Source organism: Microtus pennsylvanicus, chromosome 10 (assembly GCF_037038515.1).
Source record: "Microtus pennsylvanicus isolate mMicPen1 chromosome 10, mMicPen1.hap1, whole genome shotgun sequence".
NCBI classification, from domain to species: Eukaryota; Metazoa; Chordata; class Mammalia; order Rodentia; family Cricetidae; genus Microtus; species Microtus pennsylvanicus.
The window spans coordinates 66,550,266-66,570,111 of record NC_134588.1 but is presented as its reverse complement, the minus strand read 5'-3'; the positions used below and the strand labels follow the sequence as shown (position 1 = coordinate 66,570,111).

General features: G+C 45.5%; 1 protein-coding gene across 13 annotated transcripts in view; it reads left to right on the top strand.

Annotated features, from left to right (window-relative positions):
• Window positions 1–19,846, top strand: part of Cadps (calcium dependent secretion activator) — a 444,098-nt gene that overhangs the window by 184,275 nt on the left and 239,977 nt on the right. For all 13 annotated transcript variants that reach the window (XM_075988597.1, XM_075988589.1, XM_075988596.1 and 10 more), the window contains exon 4: window positions 12,713–12,793. In XM_075988597.1, the coding sequence (XP_075844712.1) occupies window positions 12,713–12,793 (81 nt within the window). The remainder of the gene's footprint in view (window positions 1–12,712; window positions 12,794–19,846) is intronic.

Below are 19,846 nucleotides of genomic sequence, written 5' to 3'. Positions count from 1 at the left end.
GTATTTTGTCGAATGCTTTTTCACCATCTTATGAGATGATCATGTGGTTTTTATTTTTCAGTTTGTTTATATGATGGATTACGTTAACAGATTTTTTTTCTCAACCCTTAACTCTGAGATGGTATCTGTCTTTGAGATTGAGGTGTGTTTCTTATATGCAGAAGAAGGATGGATTCTGTTTTAGTATCCAATCTATTAGCCTGTGCCTTTTTATAGGTGAGTTGGGTCTTTTTATATTAAGGGATACTAGTGACCAGTGATTGCTATCTCCTGTTAATTTAGTTTTCATTGTTGGTAATGTTAATTTGTGTGTTTTTCCTTCTTTTGGGTTTACTGCCATGAGACCATCAATTGTCTGTATTTTTTGTTGATTTAGACAACTTCCTTGGGTTAGAGTTTTCTTTTTAGTATTTTGTGTATGGCTGGGTTTGTGGTTAGGTATTAATTAAGTCTGGTTTTGTCATGGAATATATTGTTTTGTCCTTCTATGGTCATTGAAAGTTTTGCTGGGTATATAGTCTGGGCTGGCATCTGTAGTCTCTTAGTGTCTGCATAACACTCGACCATGATCTTCTGGTTTTCATTGTCTCCAGTGAAAATTCAGGTGTAATTCTGATAGGTCTGCCTTTATATATTACTTGGCCTTTTTCCTTTGCAGCTCTTAATATTCTTTCTTTACTATGTATGTTTAGTGTTTTGATTATTATGTGGTGAGGGAACTTTTTTTTGGATCCAGTCTATTTGGTATTCTGTAAGCTTCTTGTATCTTCATAGCCACATCTTTCTTTAGGTTGGGAAAGTTTTCTTCTCTGATTCTGTTAAATTTATTTTTGGTGCTTTGGAATTGAACTTCTTCTCCTTCTTCTATGCATATTATTCTTAGGTTTGGCCTTTTCATGGTGTTCTATATTTCCTGGATATTTTGAGTTAAGCTTTTGTTAGACTTAATATTTTCTTTAACTGATGAGTCTATTTCCTCTATTGTATCTTCAGCACTTGAGATTCTCTCTTCCATCTCTTGTATTCTGCTGTTCATGCTTGCGTTTGTGGTTCCTGATCATTCTCTCATGATTTCTGTTTCTATAATTCCCTCAGATTGTGTTTTCTTTATTGTCTCTATTTCAGTTTTCCAGTCTTGAATAGTTTCTTTCCTATGTTTGATTGCTTTTTCTTGGTTTTCTTTAAGGGATTTGCTGATGTCTTCCATTTTTTTTTGTTTGTCTTTTCCTCCATTTCTTTGAGGGAATTTCTCATTTCATCTTTAAGAATTTCAAACATTCTCCTGAAGTTATTTTTTAGGGAATATTCTTCTGCTTCATCTATATTTGGTTGTTCTAGTCTTGCTGTCGTAGGGTCTTTGTGTTATACTGGTGTCTTGTTGTTCTTTGTGGTGTTGCATGTGTTCATATCTTTTCTATTCATCTTTTCCTTTAATAGGTGTGGTTGGGGCTGTCTGTGATTCTGTTGATTAACCTTCTAGATGCCAGTGAATCCAAGGCTCAGATGGTTGTTCCTCATGGTACAGTCAGTGCCATGGTTCTAGTTACCCCATTAGTCACTCCGTGTTCCTGGAAGTTTCTCAGCTCTCCTGGGTTTTGCTCTACTCCCTTGGAGTTTGCTTTCTCAGGCCTGCTGTAGTCTAGGTTGTCAGCTCAGACCTGTTTCTGTAAATGTCCCTGGTCTGCATCTGTTCCTGCAGAGGTCCCTGGCTTGGGATGTGTTACAGGAAGAAGAGACAAATCTTCAGAGAGTATATGCCATCACTAGGAGCTGTACCAAGACAGACTTACACAGCCAGTAGAGAGAGTTGCTGCATCAGAGGGAAGCAAAACAATGAATGGAGAGGTATTTTGGATGAAGGCAGAGAGCCTGGATGGTGACAGTCCCCAGGGAGGTTTAAGAAGGGCTGCAGAAATCAAGGAGAGGCCACACCATATTCTCTATGTCCTCTCTTCACCAAGTGTCTGGTTCTTCTCTGTAACTAGGCACCGGATGCTGCAGCCCAACCAGATGGTCATGCCAACGCTTTCCTCGCCTTAGCAGGATAGTAAAATATCAGGGTGGGAAATGTTTCCAGCCCCAGCTGTGAGAATCACTAAGATGATCTGTTGAGGAAAGCAAGAAAGGAAGAAGGAATGAAAAGGAGGAAGAAGAAGGAGAGGGGGAAGAAAAGGTAAAGGGGGAGTGATGGGAAGAGAGAGAGGGAAGGAGGAATGGAGGAAGGAAGGCTGGATTGCAGCATCTTCCATGCTGAATTAAAACCGGTGCCTGGCCCAGTAACACTTCATTACATGTAACTTTGTGATTTCTCATCATGTGTAGGGCATGGGGCTGAATACTTCTGGAGTACCATCGTCCTTCCTTCTTCTCACAAGCCTGTGCTTTTGGCATTGGTGCTTTTAGGATTCCTACTCTGAAAACAAAACAAAACAGGCAACTTAATCTATAGCCCAAGTGCTATGTACATATCAAGGCTTGAAGGGAAGACATGTCCACTTCCAGTTGCTGGCCATAAAATCCTCCAGCCCTTCTGATAAGGGTAGGAAACCCAGGGCACAGGTACTCCACCTTGTGTGGTGGGCCAGCTACTGGAAACCCAGGACATGGGCACATCATGTCATGGCTCATGAACTGGCTACTGGAAAGCCAGAACACCGACATGTCCTGCCTTGGGTCATGGGCTGACTACTAGTGCCTCTCAAAGGATGAGACGCCGTAGTCAAGAAAGACTTCGGACAAGTACGACTCTTTATGAGATAGCTACCTGAAACAGAAGAGGAGGGGGCTCCTAGGTTTTGGGTGAGTGAGGTTCTTTGAGCGGGCAGTGAGTAAAAACGAAAAGTCCCCTAACATAACTGTGTTAAAACCCTTGTCCATGCAGGGAACCTCATTTGTAGTTCTTACATTTATTTATCACGTTGCCAGAAGCCGTAAACACCGTAACTAGTGACTCAGAGGTAGGTCGTATTCTCCTTGGCTGGCAATAGCCGGGAGCTAAGCCTTGCACTTTGCAACCAAAGTGAACTGTGTCTTTTATAATGGAAACCTTGACCTCAAGTCTTCTCCCCAAGGGGAAATAAAAAGTGGTAAAGAGATAACGGCTCTACCAGGCCTGATTCTGTGACGGATACAGATGGCAATCCTGCAGACGTTTGGGTATGTGGGGGCCACAATCAATCAGGAGCCCTCCCAGTGCCTCTGGTGTCAGGTGGTCAGGTACCATCATACCAAGTGTTGCCTGAGGTCTCTAGACCCAGGCACCAGAGAGAAGAAAGGCAACAGCTCTGCGACATCCCTTATGGTTGGGTCAGGCAGTATTCAACGAAGCACCACCTGTGACCCAGCCCAGAACCCTGATGCTGGGCAGTTGGGCACCGTTGTGCTGAAAGAGATCAAGGTAGGGAGGTGGAAGAGAGGAAGAAGCAGAATAAGGAAAGGTGAGGGTAGTGAGGGACAGACTGACATAATTGGCCAGCTAGATGGGACAGTCCAGAGAGATGCCTGCACCTGGGCTATAACCAAGGGCCAGGTCTTGATCCAGGGATCTGGAGCAGGTGGGGGGGTGGCTGTGTTGATGTCTGTAGCTCCTGTTGTCACTGGGGGCTGTGAAGAAGCCTGTGGTAGGGTCATGTTGGTGTTCGAAGGTCATGCTGCCTTTGGGGTTATAAAATCTGGGTGGCCTCCATGGCCACTAGGGGCCATGGTTACAAACTGGGTTGCTGCCGAGGACCATGGGTCCTGTCGAAGCCAGGGTCTGTGTTGATGTCCCTAACCCATGTTGCTTCCAGGGCCCTCATGGATGCCCCTGACTGGGCTGCAACATGTGACCATGTTGGTGTCCAAAGACTGTGAAACTGGCAGTGTCAGGCTGATTTGGGTGGTCAGTGCTGTCAACTCGGATCATGGTATCATCCAGATAAGGGCTGTGACTGAGGGCCATGTCTGGGTCCATGACCCTGCCTTATCTAGTCTGTGACTCCTAAAACCACCAAAGACCATGCTGATGCAAGTGGTCTAGCTGTTGTCTGGGGCCATGTTAGTATCCCAGGGCCATGCTGTTGTGGGGGCCATGCTGGTCAGAATGGCTTGCACTACCAGAGGACTATGGGGACATCTGGCCCAGGCTACTTCTAGGACCATGACTGGGTCTGTATTGATGTCTGTGGCCCAAATTGTCACCAAAGGCCACATAGATGCCTGGGATCTGGGTCACAATCTGTGGCTATGAGGGCATCTGACGACAATGTTGCCACCAGGGACATCCTGATCTGAGTGACCTGTATTGTCACCCAGGGCCATGGTATCATCTGGGCCAGGGCTGCTACAGAGGGCCATTTCTGGGTCTGTGGTGCTATAGCAGGCAGGGCCTGATTGATGTTCAGGGCTCCTATTGTCACAACCAGCCATGTAGAGGACCCTAGTGGGCCACCTCGGACCATGTCAGTGTCTGAGAACTGTGCCACACCCAGAGCTATGCTGATCTGGCTAGCTGGTGCTGCCACCAGGAGCCATGAAGACTTCTGGGCACAGGCTGCTGCCTAGGGCCATGTCTGGTTTCAGTTGCCCTGGAGGGCTCTGAGGATGCCCAGGGTCTGGCCGGCCACCTGGGACCAGTGAGAACAGTTGACTAATGTGTACCCAGAGCAGACAGCCACACTGTGTGGAAGAGGGGAGCCCTACTGTGTGGGAGCAGTTAGCACTCCCACCCAAGTGCTGATCCTCAGACCTTGTTACTTTGGAGCTGCAGACAAGCTCAGAGAGGTCAAGTGTGCTGGCCCTGGTTACCCAGGACTGCAGTGTGCTGGGAAGACAGGAGGCAGGGGGCAGTATTCCACCTCGGGTTTCTGGTTTGTCCTTTCTAAGGGTAGATCTCAGTGTTCTCTGAAACTATAGGTAAAGGATCTAGTGGTCTACAGGGAACCTCCTAAAAGGTAAAATCCTGATCTACCGCATTAAGTCTTGTTATAATGAGAATGTGTGTGTGTGTGTGTGTGTGTGTGTGTGTGTCTATCTTTCTGTCTGTCTCTATGTATGTGAGTGTGTCTGTGTCTGCGTGTCTTGTATGCTGGAGGATGCTAGTTATCCCCCTCATCCACCTCTACCTAATTCTCTAGAGACAGGGTCTCTGCTATTTCAGAAAGTGTGCCTGCCCAGCAGGCTGTCAGAATCTGCTTGTCTCTGCCACCCATTGCTGGGACTACAGGCATGTGCAGCCATGTCCAGCTTTTCACGTGGGCCACTGTATATTTGACCTCAGGTCCCCAAGCTTGGCTATCAAGTGCTCTTAACCACTGAGCCTTTTCCCATCCCCCCCCCAACCTCCTAGGATAAAAAATATTCTGAGGGAGAATGTATGTTGACCTGAGTGCCAAGTCCTAGCCGCCTAGATTCAGAGAAGCCGTGTGTCAAGCAAGCACTGTGTTCTTTTCCTTATGTTTGCTATGTCATTTAACCTCTGGTCACCCTGAAGAGTCTATTATCATCCTTATCCCCATTTTAGAGTTAAAGAAATAAAAAAACAATTAAATCTAAAACTCAAGAGAGACCCAACATCTTGTTCAAGGCCACTCAACTGAAGAGAAATTTGGAGGATATGAACCCAGACAGTAGAGCAGGGACCACGTTCTTCAACCTCAGCATTAAAGGAGACAAACAGGGGATGGGCCAAAGGAATTTGAAGGACATCCGGGCAGTGAATGTTCTAGTATAACTGCTTTTCAAACCTCAGTATGTTATTGAGCCAGGAGCTGGGGGCACCAGCATCTCCTGGTTCAGAGCTAGGTCATAGCTGTAACTTCCCAGCATGCAGAGGACCAAGGAGGCAGTGGGCCTGGGGGCAGCTTGTCTCTGAAGGAGGATGAAATGTACAGAAGAAAGGAGGCCCCTGCAGTCTCATCCTTAGACACCAGTCCGTGGGAACCCAGCAGCTGTGATGTAAAATAGAAAGCGAACCCGTGAGCAGATTGAGCTGCATTCAGGCCAGCAGGCTGCTGCACCCAAGCTGCTTACCAGGGCTCTGCATTCGCCCCTTAAAGCCAAGCATTAAGAATGTGGTATCAGAACGAGGATTACATTTTAGGTCAGCAAAGTGCAATCCTCACTTGTTTTTACAAAGGACAGACCTTTCTGTGCCTCCAGCTTCCTTGGTATTTATGTGTGGCTATGGGCAAGATACTTGCCCTCTCTGGATCACAGTTAATTAACTCAGACCTGTGGTTGGCAGGTCAGTGGCTCCCGCCACTTCCCAGGGACTGAGCAGCTAGTCTATTTTCTACCTCGTGAAGGCAGGGGTGAGCAGATGAGCAGACCACACTCACCCCTGTTCTCTTGAGCTGACCAGTGAATGAGCCTCAGATGACCCCATGAGTGTGAGGGAAATTACCGTGTGAGAAGCGGCAGGCATGAAGAGACGTGTGTTTCTAAAAGAGAAATCCGAGTCTGGAGAGACCAGAGATCTGTTTGCTGCACAGCTGAAAGATGAGGTTGATCTGTCCCGGAAGACTGATTCTAGCATAGACTGTGTGCAAAGGCAGAGTCTGCCGAAGCACGGGGAGGTTGGCTCGTCTCAGCGAAGGCCCTAGCAGAGCTTCCTGGAAGTAGAGCGTTGTGCCTGGTGAAGCTACCCCAGCTCAAGAGGGACCACACACACTTCAGCTCTAAAGTGAGGGCCACAGCTCAGTTGTGGGAATACTTGCTCAGCAAGTACAGAGCCCTGCTTCCACCCCTTAGCAGCACGTGAACTGGGCATACTTGTACAGGCAGAAAAGTCAGGCTTTCCAGGTCATCCATGGCAACAGAGCGAAGATGAGACCAGACTGGGGATTCCTGAAGCTAAAGCTGCCTCCCTTTGTTCTGAGTCTGAGAACCACGGACGTTTTGCACAAAAGCAGTTATTCATATAAGGCATGACACCCTCTGCCTACTCTCTTTACATTTCTTGCACGTTTGAGCCACATCATCCCTTGCTTGACTGAAGGCTGTCTCACGACAGGATGATTTGGGGGGAGTCAGCACTGGGATGCTTCTTTGTTGCTGTCACCTGGAATGGCAGGGACTCACGGAATGCCCGAAGAAACTGTAGCCAAGGATGTTTCCCATGGGGGAAAACGTGCCGAGGCCCTTCAGACCAAAAGGGAAGTTCCCAGTCAAGGTGTCTTAATCCATGGAGTCTGAATAAATGGCTCCAGTGGTTAAGAGTTCTTACTGATCTTGCAGAGAATCTGAGACTGGTTCCCAGCACCCGTACTGGGCATCTCACAATTGCAGCTTCAGGGTATCTGATTCCCGTTTCTGGTGCAAGCACTAACACATACATGGTATTCTCATTCTGCTTCTCTGCCTCTTTCTGACTGTCTCTGTCTCTCAGTGTGTGTCTCTCCCTCTGTCTCTCTCCCTTACTCACACCTTAAGTCTTTTCTAAAAGCTATAGAAGGATCTGGGTAGTGAAATTGCTTCCTCTTCTCTCAACCTTCTCTAAATCGTCCATCCACAGACATGAGAAAAGTGAAGCTCACAGATTTGCCTCAGGAAGCACATTCCAAAATGTACCTCTGGGGGACAAATGCAAATGTGCTGACTCACAATTGGGTCCAGAGAGCTGGTAGAACATCAGAGTTTCCAGACTTCATGTGACTATAGCCTCCCTTCTCCCAGTAGATCTGGGGGACCTGCCAACTCATGGTCCCTAGAACAAAACTGTGAGGCATGCCAGGACAGGATCTTCAGAGAATCCTGGGACATACAGACATAGAGATTTCCTCAGAGGAAGGGAGCTGGACAGAGAATATGTGACTTTGGCCTACGGTTCAACAGTTTAGGGAAGAGCAAAAGAGCTAACGCTCGGTGGATGCTCACTCTAAAGTAGGATCACCCCAGCAGCTCTACTCAGCTGTGAGAACTACCACTGCATGGCAGCACTAGAGCTTGGGACACGTGATATCTAGCTTAACCTTTCTACCATGTTGGGAAAGACACATTATCTCCATGTCACTACTAAGGACATCAAGTCTTAGGAAGGTCCAGAGGCCTGTTAAAACCCATTCAGTAACACAATTACAAAAGCCAAGTTTGGACCCAAGCTGGTCTTGCTTCCCTTGCCCACTAGGGTATGTTGGCTCTCTCCTTTTAGCGACTGTGGGAGACAAAGAGATGTCTACTTTGCAGACGAGGAAGCAAAGCCTGGGTTCCACGGTCAGTCACACAATGAAGGAGTGGTGGAGATGGGATGGTCTATTCACCATCTGCCAGCTCTCAGGTCTGCATCCAAACGGTTCCATGTGAGGCTACATTGAGTTTGGTTCTCACCTCATGCTGAGGTACCACTCATGGGGCAGAGAGTCACAAGGCTTGGGGAGCTTACACCCAAAATTTAGGCCCTCCCGTATGCAGAGACACGGCACTGTGGAAGCAGAGCCTGAAGAGATACTTGTTTTTGCTTGAGGGATGCATTAAAACAGAAGCTTGCTTGACCTCTACCAGTAGACAGATGATTTGTCTAATTAGGTAAAGAGCTTTCATGCTCATGTACGTTTTGAACCCTAATGAGCCGTCACGATGAAAGGTTTGCCCTTGGCTCAGAACTGCCGCAGATCCTTCCCTTCCTCAGTGGAAAAGACCAGCACAGTAAACAGAACCTCGTTTCCATGGAAGCGCACACTCTCTGCCTTTTTTCTTCTTAGTACTTGAAAAGGTAATTATTTGATTTCTCTTTATATTTTTGGATACCACACAGCGGTTAAGGATGGCCGTCTCTATTACGCCAAGCTATTTTGGGGAGTTTGCATTTACATTTCTCTTTTAATCTGCTCTTTAGAGCATTAGTTGTCTGGGCAGCAGGGTCCACCTTCTGGTCACGGCCACTAATTCACATCCAGCAGAGCAAAGGGACGTGACCCTAGAGAAAGCGCTAGACACCAAGAAGCTAGAGTCTCTCAGTGGCGGGAGTCTGTGGTCAGGGTGGTACCCAACAGATAGACTGAGACCCCACATTCACACCAGGGAGGCACACTGTCTCATCTGGTTGCCTTTGCTGCCCCTTGGTGGCACTTGTCAGAAATGCAGCCAGCATGGAGCAACACTCAGTCACCATTTTCTGAAGGTTGGCGCCTACCGAAGACTTTCTACTTTCTGAGTGAATTTTGTTAATTCACTCAGTGGCCTTAGGAAGAGTTACCCTGAAGATCAGATGATGGGACCCAAAAGACAGAGGTGGTACAAAATTTGCCCAAGACTACATGGCTACTAAGGACATAGCCATAATAAATACATACCCATTGCTGTCAATCTAAGGCCACAGCCTCCACCAAAGAATTCTGTCAGTCGTGGTAATTCTGCAGTGAGCGTGCAGACTTAGGTTACTTGTCAGGAGCAAGCGTTTAAGGAGGAGACTAAGCAAGGGATGGAAGCCTGACTCAGTGGAAGAGCATGCACAAGCCCTGGGATTTGCTCTCCAACATCACAGGAAACGTGAAACAAGAAAGAAAGAAGCCACCATATTGGTGAACATGTGTTCTTCGGAAAGCCAGAAGAAACTGAAATGCTTAGCACCCTATGTCAGCCTGTCCATCTACCTTCCCGTGGCTGTTTTCCTCAGCTGTCGAGTGAGGACTAATATACCCACCTCTAAACGTGTGCTGTCCCTTTTGAGAAGCACAGAACTTCTCAAATAGTTATGCAGAGTGTTTGTCTGCTGTGAAACCATTTTGTGTAAAACAGAACAACAGCAACCACAGCAAAGTCAAATGCAGTTGGCAGACCAATTTCTTAGGGTTCGGGTGATGGTAATAAGATTGTTAATTTTGAGGGAGTAACCTTCTGCGCCCAGAATTCCTTCTGTGTGATGTCTGTTAGCATAGGTTTCTCTGGTTCTTTAGGAAAGACTTGGATTAGGTAGAGGGGTCCTGGGACTTGGACAGGCATCAGTAAATGCTGATCTACTCTCCTTAGCTGTACCTGTTCCTGCCACATTTGAGCTCCAAGGACTAGAGACCCACTCTGTCTTGTTCCTTTACATATCCTTTACATATCCTTCTTGTTTAGAGGCTTCTTTTTTAATATATATATATATATATATATACATATATATATATATGTATATATGTGTGTGTGTGTGTATGTGTGTGTGTCTGTCTGTCTGTAAGACTGTATGAGTTTATGTCCTGTGTATGAGGATGTCTTCAGAGGCCAGGTTGGTAGATCCCCTGGAGCTAGAGATACAGGATTTAGGAGCCTCCTTATAGGGATGTTGGGAATGAAACCCAGGACCCCTAGAGGAGCAGCAAGCACTCTTAACCCCTGAGCTATCTCTCCCTCCCACCCCTGTTCTGAGTTCTATTGTATTGATATATTAAAACTTTCATGCATGCAAGTATAAATACATGAATGAACGAACTAATGAATGAATGAAGCTGCAGGTGAGCCTTGCCGGTTCATCCCCCTCTCTGCCATGAGTTCCACAAGACAGACTGGAGAACACCAATGCCCTTGGGACACAGCATCAAGACTGCTTCTGGGTCTGCAGTGTCACCTCTGTGAGCATCTGCTTTTCCAGCAAAAGCTTCAGCTTTCCATCTAAACAGCTCCCTTTGCTGCTTTGCAGGAAGCCACCAGATATTTCATTTGCATGTGTATTCGGAACACGACATTTCTGAGTGGTCTAAGTAGATGTTGCACCTGGATCGGGAATGAAAACGTTCAGAGGCAAAGGATAAAAGTAGCTCACTGGAGCTCAAAGGCAGTTGAGGACACTCATTCCTATGTGTGCCAATCAGAAGCAGAGATGGGGATGGGGTGCCAATCAGAAACAGAGAAGGGGATGGGGTGCCAATCAGAAGCAGAGATGGGTTTCATCCTTCAGAACAGGATTTAGAGTGGATATCCACGGGTGACATAATAAAATAAAGATGTCTGACCCCAGTAAGAACTAGTGAGTACCAATGTCTTATCCACATCCCTTCCACACAACTGTTCCTGGGCTTTCTGCACCAGAGCATCACACCTCCCAGTGGCTCTGAGGGCTTCTTCTGGAATACCTAGAAAGAGCATTCACCAGAGCTGTTGTGGAATTGGTGTCTCAGAACACACAGCCACGTGTCTCGGTCCAGTTCTCACGATGAAAGCAGCAGTGGAGACAAAGCATGGCCAGGTCTCACACTGGGCAGGGGTGAGAATGTTCAGTACCAGTGGGGAAGTGACAGCAAAATGCCTGCTTTAGAAGCCTAAGACCTGGGATCCTAACACCCATGTAAAAACCCTAATCAAGCCACATATGCCAGTGACCTAGTGAGATGGGGTGGAAACAGCAGCATCCATGGAGCTCACTAGCCACGCGGTAATCCCAGACAGGAGCGATGGAAACAGGAGGACCCTGGAGCTCCTTCGCCAGCCAGTTCAGCCCACTTGGTGATTTGGGGGCTAATGAGAGAGCCTGTCTCAATAAAACAGGGTGGATTACTTATTCCTGGTGAACTGCATCTGAAGTTGATGTCTGGCCTACACACACACACACACATACACACACACACACACATGCACACATATATTGACACATAGAAACACACATATGTCATGTCAATGCATACACATATACACACCTACATGTGGCCACAAACATACATGTCTCTGTATACATATGTTTATGCACACACATATGCCCGTTTTTAGAAGAAAGGGACTTAAAACATTTAGCTAACTGGTTAGTTAGTGGGTGGTTAGTATGTCCTAAGAAGGATGCCAACCATCCTGTTTAAATGGCACTATTTCCTCTTAACAGTTTCTGAAGAAAGCACACCAAATATAGCCTGAAGCCTAATGTTAGGTTTGCTTCAAAATAAAATTTGCTTAGAAACCTTCAACTCCTACAAAAGGAATTGAGTACTATGGCTTGCCGCCTATTTTAAGTACACTTTTATCGGAACACCTAGGTTCTCATTCATTTAGAGGCGCTCTGTGGCTGATGTCACACAGCACAGAAGTTGACTCAGACATCAGAGAGCGGCAGCACTGAAGCCCAAGCTGCACCTAGATATTGCTTTATAGAGATGTCTCCCACGTCCCACCGTAGATTTGCAGAGAGCAACAAGGACTGCGCAACCCAAGCCTTTGTTCTAAAGATGGGCGCATTGGAACCAGAGAAGTTGGGAATTACCCCAGCTGTGGCTTTTCTTGTCTTTATATGCTAGTTCTCATGAAAAGGGAAGGGAGGAAAAGATTTTATATTAGATCTAGAAGCCAATATTTGGAAGTAGCCATCCAGAGAACAGTTGGGGATGTCTTAGTGCTTACTAAGAAGTGTGTTGACTAATCTCTTATGGACCAGGACAGAAGAACCTCTCTATCTGTGCCATGCCATGGGCTTCTGAGACATCTAATGCTGGTTTCTTCCTGGAATATTCACTGTGTAAAGAGCTTTGTCACTGGGTCCCAACAGGCTTCATATCAGACCCTCACGGGGAGCGTTACTTTAGAACCATTCAAGTGGTTAACAGATCCTGCACAATGTCATTCAAATGCCCAGTGTAGCACGCTCTACCTGGGAACATTTCTTGAGAATTTCACTCAGACTGGATGTGTTGATTGTTATGTTTTCTTAACTAAAATAAGTGCATGGGTCAAGGTGGGGGCGCAGGGTGGTATAAGATGAAAAGTCATAAGTTTATTGGCTTTTATGTCCCCAACTGAGAGTCTCCCTCTTTTATGTTTGTGTTTTGTGCAGCTGGACAATCCAGATGAGCAGGCTGCCCAGATCAGACGAGAACTGGATGGACGTCTCCAAATGGCAGACCAAATAGCCAGGGTAAGGGACTTCACAGGTTCTTCACTGGTACCAGGTCAAGGTCCTACCCAAGAAGTGTACTGACTGGTAAGGTCTTCAAAAGATGAAGGAGAGGGACTGGGAACAGAGCCCGGTTTGGTATGCCTTGAGTTCTAGCCTCAACACTGCATAAACCAAACCAGAAATGGAAGTGCACGCCTGTAGTGCCAGCATGAAGTAGAAGTAGGAAGATCAGGAGTCCAAAATCATCCTTGGCTACCTAGTAAGTCTGAAGTCAGCCTTGGCTTCATGAAACTCTGTCAAAAGGAAGAGAAAGGGAGAAAGGAAGAAAGAAAGGGAGCGGAGAGGAGGAGAAGGAGGGAAAGAGGGACAGGAGAAGAGGGAGGAACCAAACAATGGTTGTTCCAATAGCCTCTGGTAGGAATATGGTTCACTATGACAAGTACCCTGTTGCCATTCTAAAACCCAGATGTGACCATCTAAAACCGAGCTTCAGAACCCCCTCAACACAGCCCCATGACTCCAGGACAATGTAACCACTTTCAGATGACTCTCAAATGCTCTGAGGCAGTGGGATATGCCCTCCTTTATTTATAAGTCACGTGCATCACAATTTGCCATCACAGACCCAGGACCCAGCCAGAGAACATCTCCTGCTGAAGATTCCAGACCTGTTCCAGGCTCAACGTCTTTGTACCCACCTTTAGCTTGGGAAGATCTTTCTTCTCCCTCCCACCCAGCAAACTTCCTCTTTAGCCTTCAGCATTTGACTTCAGACATTTACCCTGAGTTCTTACACCATTCTGCATGCAGACCCTTGCTGAGCAGACTGAGTCTCCTGGCAAATAGGCCTTGTCTATACTTGGGATTGTATCTTATTGTTGATGCCTACAGCTTGGTATCATCTATTTTTCCTGTCGTTGATGTTCTCATTAGGATAATTAGTATTTCTGCTGATAGCATTTATTGGGTCCTGACTCTGTCAGACATACTGTTTACATGCTCCCAATGACACGATCTCTCTAGGGACATTCTGTTTGTCTTCTTTGTTTTAGAGACTGAGGTAGGCAGACTGTGCAGGATAGACACCAATGAAGGAGCTGTGCTCGCCTCTCAACTGAGACCTCATGCTAGTCAGCTCTTATAGCTAGGACAAGATACCCAAGAAAATCACTTCAAAGAGGAAGGATTTCTCTTTTTTTGTGATTTCAGAGGTTTGAGTCCTTGACACACTACTCCGAGTCGGAGTTATGGCAGTAAGGGCACGTGGTAAAAGAGGCTGCTCACATCATGCCTTCTGGGGATGGGAGGCAAACAAGAAACGCTCAGGGACAAGTACCATTCAAAGACGTTTCTTGGTTTCTTTTTCTGTTGCTTTTTTTCTGTTGCTATTGTAAAACAACCCAACAAGATCAACTTAAAGAGAGAAAGGGTTTATTTTGGCTGGGACTTCCAGAGCGATGTGACCCATCATGGTGGAGAAGAGATGACCATGACCAGGGGAGGTCTAATGGCAGGAACAGGAAGTTAGGTGGTCACATTGCATTCACAATCAGGGTACATGGAGGGAACGGGAAGTTGAACAAGTCTGGAACCTCAGGGCCCACTGGGAGGGACTCACTTCTTCAGTCAAGGATCTACTTCCTAAGGGTTTACCACCTTCCTGTGCAGAACCACAGTTGTGAACCAAATGTTTAAACACTGGAGCCTATGGAGAACATTAAACATTTATACCACAGCACCAGTGACCTACTTCCTATAAATAGGCTCTGCCTTCCCACAGTCCATTCAGGAATGATTTGATCAGTAGATTAATCCATTAATGAAGTCAGAACTATTATCATCCAACTGCCTCTCAAAAGCCAGCATCCAAGCCTTTAATAATTTTAAGACTTTAGACAGACAGCTTCATATTCAAACCAAAGTAGGTCTCATGAAATAACAGACTAGTGGTAGATTGAGGCAGTTAACCCAACAAAGAATTTAATGATGCCCCCATGAAACTCCTAATTAAAATAATATTTAATGAAATATGTGAAAAGTACAATTTTAATGTCAATATCTCCTAAGAAGAAAGTGTCAAACATCTCTACAACCCCTGCTTCCCTGCTGAGTGTGGGGCAGGTGGACAATGGTTGGAAGTGCCAAGGAGGGTGGGCAGAAGAGAAATTCCTCAGGAGAAGTATCCCAGGGGTTGGATCTAGAAAAAGGAGCCCTACTACATGAGAAGCTAAGGGAAAAAGTCCAGAATGGAAGCCCGTCTGTTTGTACTCAGCTTCTCTGAGATGTTTGGCATCTTATTTTTTGAACACCTTTGAAGTTTATAGTCAAGACAGTCTGGCAACTATAAATAATGTGTAGCTACGGGTTTGGTTAAAGGTGGTGTGGGCAGCTCTTGTGTTTTGAAATGTGCTTGATGTGGGCGCAACATCACTAAGTTTGTACAATTTGCATCTTCTGTAACTCAATGTCTCCAGGCAGAGGATTTTCTGGAAGATTGCGGCCATTTAGACCATTTGCTTGCCTTGGGTACTATAACCTCCCCATCAATAAGCTCGCTTAATTTGAATTTTGGGGTTTTTTTTAAGGCTTAATGTTATAATTCAAAAAGTTAATGTTAGACTGATTTTAACTTTTCAAAACTGTAGATTAACAATTGATGTACAGTAAATCAATATGCTTTTCTCTGGAAAAATTCTAAGAACTCTCTCCCCAAGCCATGTGGTAAACACTTCCATCCAGGTAAAATGCTGCTGCTAACAATTTAAAGCCATTTTAGAAAATGAACCAGGCAATTCAAGTGTTTTCTTGTTCTTACTTACTAAGAATAGAGTTAGTACATGCAGGGTCTCCAAACAATTAAAGGCACAAAGGGTTCCTATGGGATGTCTTCTCATTACCACTCTCTTTTCTCATAGAAGTTGTCTGTCATCTTCTGGAGTGTTCTTCTATGCCAGTATCAACCTTGTCATGGTCCATTGGCGTTGGTCCCACCCTTCTTTCCTCTACCACTGAGCTTTATCCCCAGGTCTAAGGTCGCTGGTGCTAGAATGAGTTCTTCATTCAAGGGAACTAAACACAACTCCTAGCCTTCCCTGGTCATGACTAATTGACTCACAAATGACAGCTGATTCAAACCAAACCAAGGCTTCTTTCTTCGGGACTATGGACAGCAGGCACAGTTGGTAATGTTGGTAGAAAGATGTCTGGAAATAACACTGAAAGAATAAACACACAGGAAGAGACAGAGAATCCATTATGATGCCAAAGAACAGTCTCAATCTTTACATGTGTGATTCTAGGAACTTTTGAATTTTAATTGTGTGACAACCTTTCCTAAACTCAGTTGGATTTGCCAATCATTAAATAAAATATGAAGACATTGCCTATCAGCTAGCTCTTGACAAACTTAAATGATGCACCTCTGCTTATCTTTCTTTGGCCTGCCCTGAATTTTTATTTTGATCTGTTGCTGACATCACAGCAAATTTTAGTGAGGATATGTAGTTCAACCCATATGGCTGAAGGTCAGTTCCTGTGTATGTTATAACCAGAAGTTGCCTGTTGCCAATCCATCAATCTGTCATGTTCAGTCCACTCTTTCCTCTCCTTGATGGCTTTACAAGATGGGTTGAACACTTCTAACGGCAACTGAGAGGCACCAATTAGAGAAAGCTTATGTGAAGGACAGGGTGAGTGCCAGGATCAAGACATATAGGGATCATGGGTGGAGAATAGCCAGACCTCAGGCAAGAGCTAGAGCCAGTATCCGTGAAGGAACAGGATCCCCTGTCTGCTGTCTCTGGGTCACACTGGTTATCTGGTCTTCTTAAGCCAGCTCTTCTTGCTTCTCACATGGGCAGTCTGGCTATCCCACAGCTTCTAAACTACAAAAGGGGAGCCATCAGCCACTCACCAACCTCTTCCTCTTTTCCTTCCTCTTTGTCTCTTCAATTCTCCAGACTCACGGTTCTAAGAATCAGGCCTAGGATTGACCCAAGTTTGTTTAACGTTGACTCTATTACAGTCAAGCAACCACTGTGGAATAAAAGCAAGGCCTCACTGGACATGTGGGTGCTGGTAATATACCCTTAGAATGAGGCAGTACCTAAACAGTAATAGTGTAGGATCATTATGACGTGGGATTATCCCAGATATACCTAATACCCTTACTATCGTTTGTTTCACGTGATAATCCTTTGAACCCTCTCAGAACCTCATGGACAAGGATGTTCTTTGTCAGTACAGAGGCTAAAGCACAAGCATGGGGAGATATGGCCAGGGTTACTCTGATTCAAAACTGTATTCTTGACTAATTTGCTTTCTAGCCTTAGAGAATTACTTTCCAAATACAGGTCTTCATTTCCCTCCTAACCCAAGTCTGAGAGTGCAACAATCCTCCCATTCAGGCTTTCTCCTCTGTCTGCTGATGATCCCTTCAATGTTCCAGACCCTGGCCCTGAGATTTCCTATGGGTTGTCACTTAGACCTGTTACAAACAGTCCTTGGCACTGCAGTGCCAAGATTTCCCCCAGAACAGGTAAATCAGAAGGTTTAATGGTTGTGCGAATTCACTCAGTAAACAGAAAGAAGAATCCTGTCTGCAGAGAAGCAGGAGGAGCCTCCAGGACAGGACAGGAAGATGTGCCACCCCCCTCCATCCTCTCTCCCGGATAGCCACCAACCCCTGCAAACAGCTGTCAGTCTTCATTGACATTTCTGTATCCCCTTCAGTTTATATGCACAAAGGAAGTAGCAGCCGTAGTTAGAACTGACTCCTGGGATTCAGGATGCTCTCTGCTGGGATATTTGGGTTCTGAAAAAGGTACCGTACAGTCCCTGCTGTTTATGATGCAAACATCCTCACCACCAGATGTACCAACAGTTAGCCCGTGTTTGTCGTCTCTGCTCCAGACAGAAGGAAGGCAAGAGTGAGTCTGGGGATGGTCATAACCCTAAATGGCAAACTAGCCATTCAGTCACACCAGCATCCAGAATTTAGCCTAGGATGAAGCTGCACCAGAACTCAAGTCAAGTGTAGCGTTACCAAGCACCGCTCATACTCCCTCAAAGACTAAAGTCAGAAATCTGAATACATTTTTTTGTCTCATAAAAAGAAAAAAAACTTCTTAATCCCTGTTCAAACATTTTCCCAAATCCTCTCACACCGTTATTAACAGGTCCCCAAATTTCACCTAGAAATTAAGTCTAAATTATTTAACTTGCACGATCAGAAGTTGACTTTGGGGCTTAAGCAGGCAGCCTGTGGCAATAGCTCAGCTGTGGTACTGTTGACAGTACATTTCTGTCCTGCCCAATTCCGCAGCTGTTCAGCCCCAAAGAAACACACAGAGGTCTGCATTAATTATAAACTGGTTAGCCTATTAGCTCAGGCTTCTTATTAACGCTTACATCTTAAATTAGCCCATAATTCTTGTCTGTGTTAGCCACGAGGCTTGGTACCGTTTATCATTGAGTCATTCTCATCTGCTTCCTCTGTGTCTGGGTGATGACTGCAGACTCAGTCTTTTGTCTTTCCAGAATTCTCCTGTTCTCGTTGCCCGCCTATACTTCCTGCCTGGCTACTGGCCAGTCAGCATTTTTTTAAACCAATGCAACAGACAAATCTTTACAGGGTTCAAGACCATTGTCCCACAACATGGGACTCGCCAGTTCCTCTGGCCATATTTTGGGATAAAACTAGTTATATAATGCAAATAATAGAGTTTTGTGGTATCAGCCACCAATGATAATAAAGAGCAAAACACCAGTGGTTTCTCAAGCCATCATTTAAATATGGAAATACAGGGATGGAAACACTGCTCAATTGGGAGCACGCCAGCCTAGCATGGATAAAACCCCATCTTCAGTCCCCAGTGCTTCATAAATAGAGCAAGGTGGTGCATGCCTGCAATCCCAGCATTCTGGAGCTGAAGACAGGACAATCAAAAGTTCAAAGTCATCCTCAGCTACATAGCCAGTTTAATTTGATGGAACTATTTTTTTGCACCTCTACTCAGTGCAGGGCAAAGCAAACTTTCTGTCTTATATGTGAGCCATGTTATAAGTATCAATAATGAATATAATCCAAATATTTTCCTGATAGAAAAGTTTGGTCTACGTATTGCTTCCCCACAAAGGGAACAGAAGCTCCCATCAGAGGAAAACAAGAAAGGCTCAGCTTTCACACTAATGTTGCACTTGTCACTTGGCTTGGGTCATGTGGCAACACAAGTGTATAAGAGCACACAATAGTGCGATCACATGATTGCCTGAACAGGCACCTATGGGCAGATCCTATTGTCATGTGTATCAGGCTGTGAAAACCCCAGACATATCTGTGTCCATGGAATCTGCATCCGTGGAAAATGCAAAGTGCTCATGATTTCCTGGTGGAAGGAATACAGGAAGGGAAGGGAAGCCATCTGCTTACAATGGTTGAGAATATGAGAACAAACCTGGATGGGAACTGACCCTGGGAACTGTGCCTGACTCCCTCACTTCCCATTGACAACCACAGCACCTGAAACAGGAGGGGAACCCAGAAAGTAACTGCAAGACTGTTGGTGAGCGCCTGTATCAGTAGTGTGTCATCATCCTCCTGGTCATCTAAGGATGTCATTTATGTCATTTGAGCCTGTGGGCCACTCTTTTTGTGAGAGTAGCCTTGTCAACTTCCACAGGCAACCCATTCATTCTTTCTGGAAAAAAATATTCAAAACCAAGAAGGAAAAGCCAATGGCTAGAGGATCTTAGAGTGTTTACAGGTGCCAATTTTAGATATATTCCAACATTCCATTAGTGTGGCTGCTCACAGTTAACCCTGTCCCCCATTGAATACTACTGTCGGACCAAAACAAAAGTGAGTGGCCAACAGGATTCTCTCTGGAGGATGCCATCCCTCCCCCACACTGTGTCTTTCATAAAGCAATATGAATAAAAGAAAACCTTTTTCATTTTTATGCCTAGAAAAGGGACAGCAGAGATGGGCAGCTAGGCTTTTCTTATCTGGGAACAGTTACAGCCTTGAAAAGTATTTGCAGTGAGTCTGCCACTGGAAACTCCCCCTCAAGA